Below are 14,264 nucleotides of genomic sequence, written 5' to 3' on the forward strand. Positions count from 1 at the left end.
CACTACAGTACTCCCCTGCTGTTCCAGGGCAGATATACAACCCCTGCTTTGCTTGCTAAATGCAGACATATGAGATAATATATTAGTTGCTGTTGAAATACATTGACCTTCTATGTAAAGACTGTGAAAGGGCAAAATAAGCAGAGTGAAAACTCGGTCAGCAATTGTTTTTAAAGCACGTTACTGCACATGCAGAGCAGTGGCTGTGCATCTTTTATTCACCCACTGTATGTTGTCACATATTTCTTCATTTCTGAGGCCATGCTTAAAATAGCCACCAGTTTGTGTGGTTTGTTGGGTTAGGTGGATTTTTGTCAGGAATTAACAGACAAGCTATCTATCCATTTTCTAATCACTTCAGAACTGTAGCCTATCCAAGCAAGCACTCTGGACGGGATGCCAGCTCATCTCAGGACAGACAGACACAAACTCACTCCAGGGTCAGTTTTCCCAGGAGCCAATTAACCCACCAGTATGTCTTTGGAGTTTGGGAATTAAACAGAGCACTTGGCGGAAACCCATGTGAACACCGGGAGAACATACAAACGCCACACTCAATAGCACCCCAGGTCCAGAACTGAATCCAGGGCTTCAGAAGCAGCAGTTCTAATTACTGCACTACAATGCTGCTCTAAACAGAAAATTATTTTAAAAAATCGCTGTAATTTTGGGGCGGTGCAGTGGATCTGAGGCTAAGGATCTACAGCTGTGGCTGGAAGGTTGCCGGTTCATATCCCGTGGCTGGCAGAGGAATCCTACTCCGTTGGGTACCTGAGCAAGACCCTTAACCCCAACTGCTCCAACTGCCATATACTGTAAATGGCTGACCCCGTGCTCTGACCCCAAGCTTCTCTCCCTGTCTGGGTGTCTCATGAAGAGCAAGTTGGGGTATATGAAAAGACAAATTCCTAAAACAATAAATTTTATATGGTCAATAAAGTGATCTTATAGTTTGAGTTCCTCACTTCATGCCCTTCCTTTCTATCCATCATGGCCTTTACAGTACCTCCCTGGCTCATTCCACTTCATAGTGGTGGAGGGAGGTGGCCAGTTCCAATTGCTTCCAGCAGAGTGGGGTCCATTTGTCTTGGCCCTTTGTCCAGGTTTTTGTTAATTCAACCAGGCGAGTCAACGCCAGATTTCTACTTAATAACCTCTCACTAAGCTGCCTACCATAGGATTTGCCTGGAGCTACTGAATTATTTTAGGTTTGAGTTTGTGACAGTAATTGCTTGTTGCTTCCTATTCATGAGCTTAATGTAGAAAACGTTATTAACATTGGTGTTAATTCAGTGTGACAGCCTTGGGATAAAGCTGACAGCTTGCAGACAAATTCAGAATGGCGTCAGTATTCCAGTGCTTTTTCAGTAAAATATAACATTTGGTCTTATAGAACCAGTGCTCATGTACTGTACTAGTCTATTAACTCATTGGAGTTTAGCCTTTGTCTGCTGCCACAGACTGTCTAATCTGCCTCAAGATATTAATGTTCACAGCAGAAAACATGCAGGCTGACTACCAACAATGAACCATCATTTCTGTTTATAGTGAACGTGAAATAAGACATGTTTGTCGTTGTTTTTTTTGTCTGATTTTCAAAATTTCAGCCCAAAGGCCAATCCCGCTCCTTTCATTTGATATATATTGTATATTCTGAAAATAATTTGAAGGCACACATTTTAGCAACAGAATTCCTACTGTAGGTACAGAAAATGAAATGATTTCTGAAAAGTCACTGAAATTAATTTCCTCCATGATTATGAGTTGTATTCTTTCAAACCACATGAAGTTTCTTAATTAAGGTTTATTTCTGAATTGTAATAGACAGCTCTGTTGTACTGGATGGACTGTGCAGCTCTAGATGAACAGAGTATTAGACCCCCGCACAGCAGCCCTGTCGGTACAGGCTCTAAAGAGTAGTACTGTATGTGATATATGACTTCTTAGCAGCATCACTTTTTAACAAGAAACATTCCAGTGCCAAGAAATCCCATTTTCTGTGTGTTCTCAGAGTTATGGAGAATGAAGAGGCAAAACAGAGTTTAAGTGCCCTAGGGGTTATTCTAGGCAGAAAATAAAACACTAAAGTAATTGATTTCTTTTTGTGTGAAATATACCAGTACATTTTAATGACACAAGCAAACAGAAAACCTAAACACAACCCCATTTTTTCTGATGTGTGAGCTGATTGATTATTTCTGCTTTCCAAAATCATTTTGGGTTCTGATGAAAATGTGTATGCCATATCATTTAAAATGTCCTATAATTTCATCCTTTTCTAAATGGATGTTTTATCTTGTCTGTTTTGTTCATTTGCCGCCTAGCCTGCAGTATTGTTGAAAGATAGAGACCAGCTATGCTGCAGAACTTGATGTGTAAATGGATCAATAAACGTAATCTACCATTTTCCATTTTGTGTGGTACAAGAAATCCGGGAATGGTTTGCGATCACTTTCTGTCTCCATCTTATTAAAAACCCTAAAGTTCTAGGTCTACCTACCTAGAACTTTTAAATGGTCTTTTTTTTACATTCAGTTCATTTCAATTTAGTCTAATTGATTTCAGTTCATCATGGGCATGATAAGAGTGCTCTGTTAATGCAAATGATATAAAAAATACAGGTCAATATTAACATTAACAGACCCAAAAAGTTGCACATATAATAATAAAATATTGTGAATCAATTTTAACTAGTAATCTTCTAAAGTCAATAAAAGCCATTCACTTTTCTTAATTTAATGGACTGTTCTGAGGAATACTAACTCTAGTGCACAATTATCATTAGCGCAAGATATAAGAACCCAGATGCTGGATTTGATCAGCATGGTTACAGCTAATTTCATCCTCTGTGGTTCTGCCTTTCATCATACAGCTGTATCACCAGCGTATTGGATAAAAAAATGACTGATTAGTCTTTGAAAAACCTAATTTCCACCAATATGAAATAGTAAATGACAAATCACATTGATTATGGTCATGGTAAGAAAAATTGAATACATAATCGGTGTTTGATGGAGTTCTGTGAATATACTACCAAGAATACACTTTGTACTCCCTGAAAGTGTCAGTAGCCAGTCATTGCATTGTAAGGGAACCCTTTGAGTTAGACATAATATACTGCACGTAAATAGGTGAACTGACAGCGAAGTGTTTTCACTTATATAGTTGTTCATTTCAGGCACGTTCAGCAGAGTAGATTCACCCAAGAAATGTCAGATACCGCTGCACATAATAGGATACGGGATTATAGCTTGTATTTGTGCCAAGATTTGTGAACTCAGGTAGTTTGGATCCCAAAAGGAGCTCTGCAGATTTAAACCACAGCCCGGATTTAATCTCTCTATCATTTTCACTATCCGTCACCTAAAGCATCATAACTGATTGACAGGCTTGAGATGCATTTGGGTTTTCTTTGGTATCAAGGATTTTAGCCATCTTAGGTTAATGGTCGTGTGGGTCGATGGAGAAGACTGTTCCTTGATGACTCAATTTGAAAGGTTTAGGTTTGTCAGTGGAGACACGGTGCCAGATTTAACTTCATGATGCATGGCTTTCCTGTCCCTAATGCAGTGATTAATAATATTAATGATACAGAAGCCCCAGCTATATCCAGTAAGCACAAGAACATGAGGGTTTACTAATGAGGAGACCACTGGGCCGTTTTGCCCATCTGCTTGCTAGTAGCTTATTGATCCAAATAAAAACAAAAAGACCTCATGCCTATTTTTCTCATATGTGTGTGTCATCTTAGAGTGAATCCTACTAATACGCCAAGAGCAAAACACAGGCATGGCACTGTTTCGCAGTGTGCATAATTGCCCCATAGTTGTGTTTGATAATTCATTTTCACAGCTGAAATCTTTAAAGGTATTAAAGAATAGCAGCATGAATAGAGTTAAATAAAGGTACAAAACTAAATTACACTGTTTTTTCTTTGAGATAAAGAGTTAATTGAGCTAGTAATATAGGTAATGAAATTTGGACAAGCACTGTACTTGCTATGTTTTAAATTTAATGGAATGGAATATTTTCCTCACAGTTTTTTTTTGTTTATTTACAGTACTGTTGTTGTGTTAGCTTGTCACTTTATAGGTTTTGCAAGTGACTAATGTCCTATAAATTGCTATATTGCACCAGGCAAATATTATTTACTGTATTACGACAACATATCATAACCTAGCACCAAGGCAGACTGCAATTTCTTCAAAAAAACAGGGATTAAATTCAAAAGTTTGTTCTAATCCTGTTCCACACCTAAATGGAGCAGAAAAGTTTTAATTTGATTTGTTTCTCACAGCCAAATTATGTGCATTCCTAATTTTGGTTTAAGTGGAGTGTGAGCTTCTTGTGCTCATTAGTTCATAGCTTTCTAATCGCCCAATGCTGTAGAGATTCAATTAAAAATTACACTCTTTCTGCCTGGAAGAAGGCAGGGTGTTCTGAGACTGTTACATGTCCCTGTACCCCACAGGCAGTCTGAAGCCATTTCACTTTTCAGTTCCAAATTCGTTACTGATCTTATGAAAACGTCCTGGGGCACAGATTTCAGCTCACACATTGGTGAAGCCTGGAGAAGCATTTAAAGTGTTGATGGGATGCAAGACAAAGCAAAAAAAATGGCCTTCATTAAATGACAGCTCACTTTCTCTGCCAAGGCAATGTTTACAGCTTGTGGACAGTTAAGAGAAAAAATCTGAATGCTTTTCCTGAAATTCTCAGCAATTGCTTAGTTCCCAGTAAAGGGATGAAAAAAATGTTGATTGACCACTGCTGGGTTTTGCCTTCAAGCACCTGTTTAAGATGCAGCCCTTTTTATTTTTGTGTTTAGATTTCTGCCAGCATATGTGCTAAATTGCTTTGCCAGTATGTGAGTTTTTAATGACAGTTTCTCAGAGTTGGATAACTTGGTGCAGATCTAAACTACAGTAGAAGCTTAAAACCTTTTCACTATCAGAAGCGGAAACTGATTGAAGGCACTTCTTAAAACAAAGGGTGGTGGAGGTCTGGAACAAGATACCCAGCCATGTTGTTAAAGCCAATACCCTGTTCTCTTTCAAGAAACAGCAGAATGAGATCTTGGATCAATCAGCTATTACCAATCACTAATTACCAAATGGGCCAGATGACCTTCTCTCATTTTGTAACCTTTTTATATTCTTATGTCCTAAAGCTCTTACATCAGTGCTTTCAAGGGGTATCTTTAGTTTTAAAACTTGTCTAAGAATAATGTTTTACACTCATTTTATTAAAAAAACAATACACAATTCCATTTGGATACACTTTTTTATAGCAATCAAAATTTATTTTTCAAAAGTGTGTTCAATTCAGTTAGTAAATTAATGTTGGAATAGCCATTTGAGTTATCAAGCACTGCAGTGTCTCCACCTCCAACTGCTTTGATAATGTGTACAGTAAAATGTGTAAAACTAATGCTTTACTGTTTTTAGTCATACATTTACCACTAGAAGATGAGACAGTTATGTCTCTAGCGTTCCAGTCTATTCTGCTGCAAGCTTTGGATAGCCAATTCGTTAAAATATGTAATTTAATTGTTACATATTATGAGCTAATTAAGCAATTAGAGAGCTGACATTTTTATAATTTCTCAGTGTAATGGGTTTAAAGATGTAGTTGTCCATGCCAGATTGCTGTATAAGGCCTGTTTTGCCTTAATTACTGGATCTTTCAGGGTTTTTCACTTGCAAGGATCTTGCCTTGTGAATCGGCAGTAGGTTTCTTGTGATCATGATCTCAACATGCTTTTCTTTTTGTTTAGAGAGTTTCTCAAACAATAGGGATATACAGTACTACAGGTAAAGCAATTTCTTAGGTGAATCATAAAACAAGATGACATGATTTAAATTAATAGACTGTAGTGTTTGAATCCAGCCAACCCTGTTGGGTATGTCAATGTGAGAAACTCCTTGTGGGCAGGCCTTCAAGCAAATCCGTGCACATCAGCAACTGCTCAATTTCATTGTGTAAAAAAACATTTATTTTTATAAATGCCACAACATGATGCATGTGTTTGGCATCCCTCCAGCCTGGATCTTTCTGTGAGCAAATGCATGCCGTTAAGAAGACAAAGATGCACACGTCCAGATCCATCTTCCTCTATCAAATTTTAATTTTAACCAACGACAAGCAGAATTACCCAAAAAGCAAGGTGATTGCTCAAAAGCAAAGGCCAGATGAGGGCTTTAAATGTAAGAAGATCACTGAAGGAAAATAAAATTAGTTTGACAACATGTTATAAGAATAAATAGCTAGCAGAGGTGTTCATATTTCAATTTTATTGTATGAAGATTTTAGCCTTTAATCTGCTTCTAACCTGTGTAAATAATGATCCGATTGCGGGTAATCTGTAGCAAGTGTAGGTTGCTGGTTCAGGACTTGTACTGTTAAATATTTAATCTTAGAAACTCACAGGCTTGTGACTACAGACATAAAAGAAGGCTGTGTACCTCTAATCTCTGCAGCAGGAAACATTCGTCCACCAGTCCTGTGCACAGCCAGTAACAAAAGCGTAATACTGTAGGTGCCTGGTGGTTGCACCCATCTCCAACTTTCTAATGCAGAATGTACAGTATTTTTCACTCAATATTGTGATATTTTTAACAAAAATCTCAGGTTTTCTTATACAGCAAAGCACATTTATTGGTGCAGTCATTGGAAGCTTTCTGCTGTGTTAGCAAAGGAAACTGCCTGCACACTTTTTTCTTGACGTTTGGGAATCGCTAACTTTAATGCCAGAACATATTTTATGAGTTTTACAGAAACAAATTTTTCTAGGTCTGTGAGCTCATACAGGCAATACAGTTCCTTCATGGCAGGTGCCTGCTGTCCTGAAAACTATCTTATTATAATTCTGATCTTTACAATGTTAATATAATATTTTGTTGTGACATTCATTTGTTTGGACATACAGTACACTACATTGGTAATTATCATCTGTCAACAACAGCATTGATCAACAGGGGGGGGTCTCTTGTAAAAGGCTAGTAGCTAGTAGCAAGTTGGAAACAATATAAGCTGTACTGTACATCTGTGTCTCATGCTTTGCACCAGGTTGCAGATGCTGTCTTGTAGGATTCTGTTACAGGCCTCTAGTAGAGATAGGACAGGTTTGTACAGGTAAATGCTCGCAGGTCTCTGAGCTATAGATGCCACATGTCCTCCCACTTCATTCCACAGATGTTCAGTGGGCCTCAAATCTAGCAAGCAGACCATCCACAGCAAACCTGTCCCATTCACATCTCTCGAGAAAGCCACTGTTATACAGTACATGCAGCATGAGAGCTGGAATGTTAATACTTCGTGAAGTTCTGTCACTATGATGTCAGTGAGCTGGCAGGAAGGGCAGCAGGCGAAGTCCCTGAACTCGATCATTGTACTGCTGTGCAGTCTACACATAGTGGATAGATAGTAGCTTTGTCATGATCTACCCTGATCACACTTAGACCTTGCCATCAATTGGTCTGATGTACACAACTATTTACTGTAAGTATCTGCAGTACTGCCCCACACTCCCAAAACCTGATTCATTTCTAAAAAGGCCTGGGCACTACTGCTGGCAAGTCTACCTGAAGTAATGTAGTCCAGCTACCAACACACTCATGGCACCAAGGCACTGTTCTCTTGATAAATAAGACATGTTTCCCAGACTTGACATACAATATCTTAACCAACCTCATCACCTGTGCCCAAACAAATTGCTCACTACTGAGGTGACTTGTGGAACTAACAAAGTCACTCAAGAGTATTGTGGCTAGTCATGCATGATCAGTTAATCAAAATGACACCATAATAAATATCCAGACTTTATTTTTCTTAAAGCAAATCTGTATACTTAATTTTTATAAAAACAGATGTTTAAATCTAAGCCTCTTTTCAGTTTATATTGTTGTAATTATACTATATGTGCATTTATTACTGTATGTTATTGTTGTCTGCAATATTATAGCTAAAACCAGCAAAACACAAAGGCAAATACACTCTGGGAATATGATTTCTAAACAAAATCTAGTTAAGAAGTCTGCAAAAACAGCATTTTTATCACTATTTGTACAGTACATAGAGAGAAATTTAACGATATAGTATCTGTGTTCCATTTTGTTAACCTAACACTTGCCAACTACAGTATGCACACAAAAGTCACTGTCAGAAATTCAGGTGTGAAAATGCAAAATACAAAAAAAATGAGTTGAGTTTATGCCTTTTTTAACATGATATGTTTAAACTGGTAAATCTCCTCTTTCCCAAGATGAAGGGTGGGTTGATTTATCATAACGGGTTCACCTTAAATAAGAGACACCAACACCATGAGAACTGTTTCTTTAACACATACAGTAGCACCACTAATGGAATGACTGATTTCCCAAAATGTGACATGTTTTATTGAAAGGGATCAAAAAATTAGGTTTATCCTCTGAGACACAGGAAATTACACATTCATCATTCTTAATTGGGTATGAGGCACACAGGGCGACCATAAATGACCATTTTCACACATATTCCTGATTGAAATTTATCATTATTGCATACCCCATTGACTTCTACTAATGCAGTGGATCAGTAGATATGAAGCGAGAGCAGAAGTAATGGGTTTTTGAACAGAAGGGAAAATTCTCTTCCAATGTGTGCGTCCTCTCTAACTGAAGAGTGTATGCTTTATCCAGTGTTTGAAGATATGAAATACAGCCAAGCAAAATTAGTTTAAAAATAATGCTATATTTCATCTAGCACAAGACAAATGTTATCCCCTGTTCTTTTGCAAGGAGCAACGTCTCTCTGAAGCAGTACACTATGTAATATACTCTGTACAGAAACATACTTTCATATGATAATGCAAAACGAATTGTGGTCTTACTGAACGTGTCTGAAATGATTTAGTTTTGAGCTCAGTGCTCATCACATAGTTTTTCTTTGTACAAGAGTTTAAGTTTAAGTTTAAAAGGATCCTTATTCTAGGAGACTTTAATATACACATCGATTCAACCTTTCCAGTCTGGCTAAAGACTTCCTTTCTCTTTTGGGATGCTTTGACCTTACTCAGTTTGTTTGTACCCCTACACATAACAAAGGACACACCTTAGATCTAATTATTGCAAATGACTCCTTTGTCTCCCACTGCTCTCCTCTTGATCTAGGCCTCTCTGACCACTTAGCCATTCTCTTCAATCTGGAATTATCTGTTTCTAACACCTCCCCCCCATGCGCTGTAAATTTCCACAACTGGCGATCAATTGATCACCCAAGGTTTGCAAATTCTGTTCTGTCCTCCTTATCCTGTTTCTCTTCCTCTGACTTTCTAGAGGACAAAATACAGTTACTTGACAGTGCTCTTTTATCTACCCTTGACACCTTTGCTCCTTTAAAAACTCGAACCATCTCTTTCTCTCGCCCTGCCCCCTGGTACAATGACCATCTGCGATCCATGAAGGCAGCCTCTTGCAAACTTGAGCGTAGGTGGCGTCTTTCCATCCTATATGTACATCATCAGGCTTTGAGAGATTACTTATCTGATTATAAGGTTACTATAGAGTCTGCTAAATCCACCTACTTCTCTCACATCATTGAAAATCACCAAAACAACCCCAGACATCTTTTCTCCACCATCAACAGACTGCTCAAGCCAAACTGCCCTACCACATTACCTGCCTCATCACAACTTTGCAACACATTCTTAGATTTCTTTAGTTCTAAGATTGACAACATCCGGCATCACATTCTGTCCACTACGCATATCATTTCCATACCTCCTCCCTCCTCATCTAACTTCTCTGGTTCCCTTCTCTCATGCTTCTCTCTTCTTGACTCAGCATCCCTCAACAAACTAGTTACACGCATGAAACCCACCACATCTATTTTAGATCCCATTCCCACTTCTTTATTCCAGTCCTGTTTCTCTTCTCTTTGTCCCATTGTCCTCAATATTTTATATGAATCCATGAGCACTGGCGTTGTACCAACGGTCCTCAAAACTGCTGCCATTACCCCCGTGCCAAAAAAGCCTGACATGGCTCTTGACAATCTCAACAATTTTCGCCCCATCTCCAACTTACCCTTTCTTTCTAAAATTCTAGAAGTGCTGTCACACTTCAGTTACATAACCACCTCATGACAAACAACCTTTTTGAACCCCTCCAATCTGTCTTCCATCAACTTCACAGCACAGAAACTGCCCTGGTCAAAGTCACCAACGATCTTCTAATAGCTTCTGATTCTGGTTCTCTTTCTATACTCATCCTTCTTGATCTCAGTGCTGCTTTTGACACTGTTGACCATAACATCTTACTTTCTCGTCTTGAGACTGTGTTTGGAGTTTCTGACACTGCCCTAAAATGGTTCAAATCTTACCTCACTGATCGCTGTCACTTTGTCTCTCTTAATGGGTACAGGTCTGAAATCGGTCTTGTTAAGTCTGGTGTCCCTCAGGGCTCAATACTGGGCCCCTTGCTTTCAGCATTTACATGTTCCCTCTTGGTCAGCTTTTAAAATCACATGGCCTCAGCTTTCATTTTTACACCGATACTCAAATATACATCCATACCAAACCTGACACTGATGTGGCTGTCTCTGTTCTATCTAATTGCATCTCTGACATAAAAATTTGGATGACTCAAAACTTCCTTCATCTTAACTGCGACAAGAGTGAAGTCATGCTTATTGGTACCCCCCATCAACTTCGTAAAACCAGTCCTGTAACCCTTTCTGTAGATGGCTCTGTACTTGAGCTCCAATCAAAATTGAAAAACCTTGGGTTTATATTCGAATCTGTCTTAACATTCGACCCACATGTGCAGTATACTGTCAAAACATCTTTTTTTCACCTTAGCTCTATGCTATCATTAACTGTGGCTGAAAAGCTGATCAACACATTCTCTCGAATTGACTACTGTAATGCTCTACTCGCTGGGGTATCTAAATCTGCTCTGAACAAACTGCAGTATGTCCAAAATTCAGCAGCCAGAATCCTGACCAGGTCTAGTGCAGTTGTTCACATTACTCCTGTCCTGGGGTCCTTGCTCTGGCCTCCGGTCAAATTCCGTGTAGACTTTAAAATCTTCATGCTCACCTATAAGGCTCTGCATGGCTTGGCACCTCAATACCTGTCTGAACTATAATCGCCCTACTCCCTACCTTGCAACCTCTGCTCTTCAAATTCTGCCCTCCTTACTGTCCCCCAAGCCCGTCTACATTGTATGGGTGACAGGGCCTTCTCCTGTTATGCCCCCAAGCTCTGGAACTCTTTGCCCAAGGATATCAGAGAGTCACCTTCTCTAAACTCCTTCAAATCCAGACTCAAAACCCTCTTCTTCAGAAAAGCCTTTACTTTACTGGTTCCATTCTTCACCTTTCTGCTCTTCTTAGTACCACCATCCACGGTCTCCTCTATATATTGTAATTGTGTCTAATCTTGTGTATTCTCCTTATTTATTGTTATTGTCATCCTGTAAAGCGCTTTGAGAAGCCACCTTTAAAGGCGCTATATAAAATAAAGTTTATTATTATTATTATTATTATTATTATTATTATTATTATTATTAAGAGTGCACTGCAGAAATAGCTACTGTATGGAACCACATTTGACAGAATGTGTAAAGTTTAAAACATAACAACTAAAGAAAAATTGAAAATCCATCGATTATTTTCTTTGATATGCAGTTAAAATCCACATTTTTTTTATTCTGTCCAGCCTTGAATATCTGGTTATATGCTGAACCCATGAATGCCCCTAAAAGTTGTTTCCATTTGTTTTGTTTTGATAATCATACAAAATTATTTGAGTTTACAGCCAACTCAGATGTCTTGCATATCTTCCCAAACCTTTATGTTCACATAAATACAGGTGACCAACACCTGTAAAATATAATTGGTACCCTAAAGATTTCTGTTCATTTTTGGCTTTTCAATTATTCAAAACCTACATATGTTCCATTCCCTTGTGTTCCTGATTTCTGTCACGTTGAGCAGTGACTTGGTGATCAACTCTCTCTTAGCACATGGGTACAGTTTTCCTTTAGAACAGACCCAAGTGGGTTGCACATTAATGATTCATAGTTAAATATAAATTTGTCAGCTCCCACCATTCTCACCTCCAATGTGCTCAGAGAAATAATTTTCACTAATTGTTCAAAGAGCAGTTGTATGGGAAGCAAGAATAAATTGTAAAAGATAGTAACATATTTGCTGATATTTTCTTAAATTAACCTCACTTTTCAATAGCACATGCTACAACTGCAGCCTGTCTAGCAGCCCATACATTAAGGCTAAGAGTGACTGCTAAAAGCCTAAACCCTTGATCCTGGAAAAGCACTGTGGGAAGAACACAGATTTAAACATACAGTATTTTAAGAGGGGTGTTTCTGTTGACTGTGTTTCTGCAGGCCTCACTGATGTATATAGTTAGACTTCATTCATGATTGGATATTTGCAGGAATCATCACTGGTCATGTATTTCAATGTACCCACTAGGCCCTAGGAGTAATTTGTAGACCCCTCTGAAATAACCCCTTTTAATGATACTGCATTAAGAGTTATCTACAGTACGTCTTTGATTATACTGTACCAAGGGACACTGCTGATTTGCTATATGATAGTTTGATATGTTGATGATGATAGATGATAGATGATAGTTGACAGATGATATGTTTTCAGTATAAACAATTTTTACTGAAATTGTCATCGCTATTGCAGTGCATCATATTGGCAAGGAGATCATTGTAAGCAGGTCTAAGGTGAATTTTAAAAATGTTGACTGAGAACACTCTGTGATCTTGATGGTAAACATCATTGAAGAGACAGACCTAAAGCACATCCCATGTATAGAAATGGCAATGCAGGGGCTATAGCAATTATAAAGTGGAAGGGGGAGTTTTCATTTGAAGATAAGATATAGATTGAAGGCAAAAATGCAGATTATGTAAGCACTAGATTTATTCTCAAAGTGAAATTTGTTCATGGATGCTTCAATCACCAGCAACAGTGTTTTATTTTGTTTGCTTCCATACCAGTCAAAATCTAAAATCTGTGTGTAAAAGGCTGTGTGTTTCTAGTTACTTCAGATAGTATAAAAATACTAAACTGTTGAGTACAGTTGTCTGTTTTCTATCTAAAGGAACCTCTATCTAAAGGTTAGCCCTGCTACCCATTGGATAAACATGACCTAAGTAGCTTTTTATTTTAATATTGACCTATTGTGGTCAAAAACAATAAGTCTGAATATTCAAATGTATAAGATGTATCCTGTGTCATTCCCCATTTTCAACAGTTTTGTGGAAGGCTCCATCCATAAATTAAAAGGTTTTACCTTTTAAATAGTGAAAAGCAAAAAAAAAAGCTTTTTAATAGAGAAATAGTGTCACTATTAGGCTTTTTTTATGAGCTCACAGATTAAACTTGCCTTAATCTAATTTAAGAACTTTTTGTATTTTAAATGTATAAGACAAAAGAAAGTAAAATGAAATTTAAACTAATTCTGTTAAGGAAAGTAAAATGAGAGAGAGCTTATTTTAAAATGTCTCAAATTAATATTGTATGGGTTTGATCATAGGCAACATGTTTTTGATAATATTCTATTTCTAGTTCTACTGTATATATTTTCAGCAGGCCCCTTTCTCTCTGTAAATTTGTTTCAGAATTCTGCTCACTTGTTTGTAAAATCACAATAAGGACTGCATTTTAAATTACCATTCTTTGAAAAACAATTGTATCCCACTTAGTTGACCATTTTCTTACAGTAAAGATAGAAGCCAATAGTGTAATCAGCCTGGATTACATTATTTCTTAAAAATGACATATTGTTTTGGATCTTCTTTATTTCCAGTTTTTCAGAAGCCATATGCCCGACATTTAAAGCACTAACCAAGCCTTCCTGTTTCAGATGAAAAGGAATTTAGATAATATTGTCTGGAGACCCAAATCACTAGACCTTTTTTTTGCAGTTTGATTTTGTAAGACATAATAATAAAACTGACCTTTTTCTTTTGTTTCCAGTGGTGCTGTTGGATACCACATCTGTTCTGGGAGAGCTGGGATGGAAAACATACCCATTAAATGGAGTAAGTCTAAGACGCCTGTTATTTACTGTATGTCATACCTGCCACTGGCCCCTTGCCAGCTGTGACAGGTGGACAGAACACTATTAATATTAATAGAATGATACCAGCAATGTATCAATAAGAGATTTGCATGCAGGGCTGATGGCAGTGTGTGCTCTGAGACAAGGGCAGAGGATGAGTGCAAAGTGAATTCGGCAGAAT

The 14,264-nt window shown here is 37.9% G+C and overlaps 1 protein-coding gene across 1 annotated transcript in view; it reads left to right on the top strand.

The window, feature by feature from the left end:
• epha6 (eph receptor A6) overlaps positions 1-14,264 on the top strand; it is a 294,006-nt gene that overhangs the window by 23,230 nt on the left and 256,512 nt on the right. Inside the window, exon 2 of the mRNA XM_088608898.1 lies at positions 13,999-14,063. Coding sequence (XP_088465024.1) covers positions 13,999-14,063 — 65 coding nt within the window. The remainder of the gene's footprint in view (positions 1-13,998; positions 14,064-14,264) is intronic.

The sequence above is a fragment of the Lepisosteus platostomus genome, chromosome 2 (genome assembly GCF_059453375.1).
Source record: "Lepisosteus platostomus isolate fLepPlt1 chromosome 2, fLepPlt1.hap1, whole genome shotgun sequence".
In the NCBI taxonomy this organism is placed as follows: Eukaryota; Metazoa; Chordata; class Actinopteri; order Semionotiformes; family Lepisosteidae; genus Lepisosteus; species Lepisosteus platostomus.